The sequence below is a fragment of the Montipora foliosa genome, chromosome 12 (assembly GCF_036669935.1).
Source record: "Montipora foliosa isolate CH-2021 chromosome 12, ASM3666993v2, whole genome shotgun sequence".
Taxonomy (NCBI): domain Eukaryota; kingdom Metazoa; phylum Cnidaria; class Anthozoa; order Scleractinia; family Acroporidae; genus Montipora; species Montipora foliosa.
In genome coordinates this window covers 19,940,284-19,942,783 of record NC_090880.1, presented here as the reverse complement: position 1 = coordinate 19,942,783, position 2,500 = coordinate 19,940,284, and the positions used below count along the sequence as shown (strand labels likewise).

Sequence of the window (2,500 nt, the reverse complement as noted above, 5' to 3'; positions counted from 1 at the left end):
TTTGGCCAAATAAGTCGCTAGTGATGCAATTAAATCATAATTTTAACCAAGATTATAGCCTTAGTAATGCATGCTACAAACACTGTGAATGAGGATTTTGGGTATATACGCTATATTTGGGCTTTTTAAATCGGGTATACGGTATATTGCAGCTTAAATATGGGTATTCGGTATATCACTTTCTTTGAATTTCAGGTATACAGTATACAATGCTTCCATTTATTTTGGGTATATTTGGATGAATTTTGGGTATTTTGGCGAATTTTTTTCGAGTATACTGGTAACCCACTTACCCCCTGGCCGACCCTGTGGTGTCAAGCAAGGTAACAATTCCGATATTCAAAATGCTGTATTTTCGAAATGAAAGACGTCATGGAACTCCAAACTCGAAAAAAGATTTATTTCTAGGTCATCTTCAACCTCCGAAAGATAAAATTTAAAATACCCCTCAGTTTTGATTTTAGAATTTGATGACGTCACTGTGACGTCCCCCAATAACAACAACAACAATGATGATAATAAAGACTTAAAGCTTTGCAATATGCAAAAGCTAATCTGGCAGACAATTAAATCTCTTCAGACAATTGGTTCAAAAGAACCAAAGGTAATTAACGAAAGAAACATGGTTTGACAAACAAACAATCACTTGAAAAAATGAAAAACTTGAACCAGAAAAAGTATAAAGACATACTCGTGAAAGATGGTTCCTGGCAGATTTTGCCACATCCTTGAACATCACAACACTTCTGCATTCCTGTGCAATTTGCGTCGTCACTACAATTTCCACTTGGACATGATACCATGGGCTCCTTGCTGATTGGACAGAAGCCATCTTTCAGCTTGGAGGACACTGATCGAGCTGGACATTTAAGTACATTCCGACAAGGTTATGACAAAGCTTACTCATAGGACCCATCATCAAAGAGCATATTATACAAACTCACATTCAAATAATAATTTGAGGGGTAGGGTAATAAAGGCATCAATTGAATTATAAGATACAATATTAACGAAAGAGATATATTAAATGAGGAGTTCCTTAATTTCTGCTCTAATGTTCCACCAGTGTCCAAGGGACTTAAATAATGACCTCGATTGTAGTGTACATACTTGGATGTACATGCCTGGTAAGTAAGATTAATTTTCCTAGAAGAGAAGTCATCATCAGCAAGCTAAAAAAGGGTAAGGGGCCCTGTTTGTGATTTTTTAGATCAGTTCTCACACAACAGCAAACTGACTCCTTACAAAGCATACAGAAATGTATGAAAAATGTACTAAATTACAGTAGTACACACCTGATCGTCCAGGAGAACAGCTTGGCTCGCCACGCATCCTCGTTCCTGCTACCTCATGACCTTCCGCATCCACACACCAGCAGTAACCAGTAGACGCCCAGCACTGAATCTGCGAATATGTCCCATCTTCCTCACACTGTGGTATAAATCTCCCAACAGGCTGCAGACTATTGCTCCCAAGCTTTGATGCTTTAGCTCTTTCAAGCTGACACTTTGTAACACCTTGGTGAGTTTGAAACAAGTAACAGTGCAAACAAAAACACTGATATTGCCTTGACACTTCTCTTTAACTGAGCTGGGGCCCGTTTCTCAAAAGTCCCGAAAACTATTCAAGCCCGAAAAGCCATTTGTGAAATTACCAACCGCTTGTGGCCTTTTGAGAAACGGACCCTGGTCAATGATTAAGTTTGTTTTATGTCCAAAATTAATTCAGGCAAACAAATGGCAGAGAATAAAATAGTGAAATTTGAAGCATAGATATGTCGTGATATCAAGTTAAAATGATCACAGGTGTAGCAATTCAGGGAACAACGTATTTCATATACAAGGAGTCACTTTTGAAAAGAAAAAATCTCTGGGTTGAAATTAGGTTAATAACAGTCCATTAATTTTTATTTAACAATTTGGGCTTGTTAACGTTTCCACATCATTTTGTCTATCATTGATTTTATTATCACTGGCTAATTAGGCCACACAGCTCTTCCCATCCATAGGGAACCTCAAGCTCAGAAGTGGAGGGTACGTGCTGCATGGACTCCAAGTTACATTTTTGTATTACTTTACCCTTTTTTTTCTTAAAGTGCCTATTCTCCAAATTGGTCCCAAATATATTTTGTAGATATTAGAAACTTTTTATTGAAAATTCACTTTTTATTCACTTTGCAAAATGGGAAAAGTGGTCATACATTGATCCATAACCAAGCAATGAAGGTGCTTTGCATTGTGGTAGTTTTTTTGAAAACAGCGATGCAAAGTAAGTTTTGACGTCAACCCATAATCAAACCCATTCTCCTTAATTCATTGCTCGGTTTTGGATCAAAGTTTGACCACTCTTCCCATCTTTCAAGGCGAATAAAAAAGTGAGTTTTCAATCAAAAACATCTAAAATCTACACAGTGTATTTGGGACAATTTTGGAGGATAAATAAAGTGGAAAAGACTGTTGAGGTGATAAACACTTTAAAAATATCTGTCAAAGGGGTTTGA

At 37.0% G+C, this 2,500-nt stretch overlaps 1 protein-coding gene across 1 annotated transcript in view; it reads right to left on the bottom strand.

Moving 5' to 3' along the window:
• LOC137980449 (thyroglobulin-like) overlaps positions 1-2,500 on the bottom strand; it is a 62,751-nt gene that overhangs the window by 21,112 nt on the left and 39,139 nt on the right. Inside the window, exons 21-22 of the mRNA XM_068827896.1 lie at positions 1,296-1,517; positions 692-859 (exon numbers count right to left, since the gene is read on the bottom strand). Of these exons, the coding sequence (XP_068683997.1) occupies positions 692-859; positions 1,296-1,517 (390 nt within the window). The remainder of the gene's footprint in view (positions 1-691; positions 860-1,295; positions 1,518-2,500) is intronic.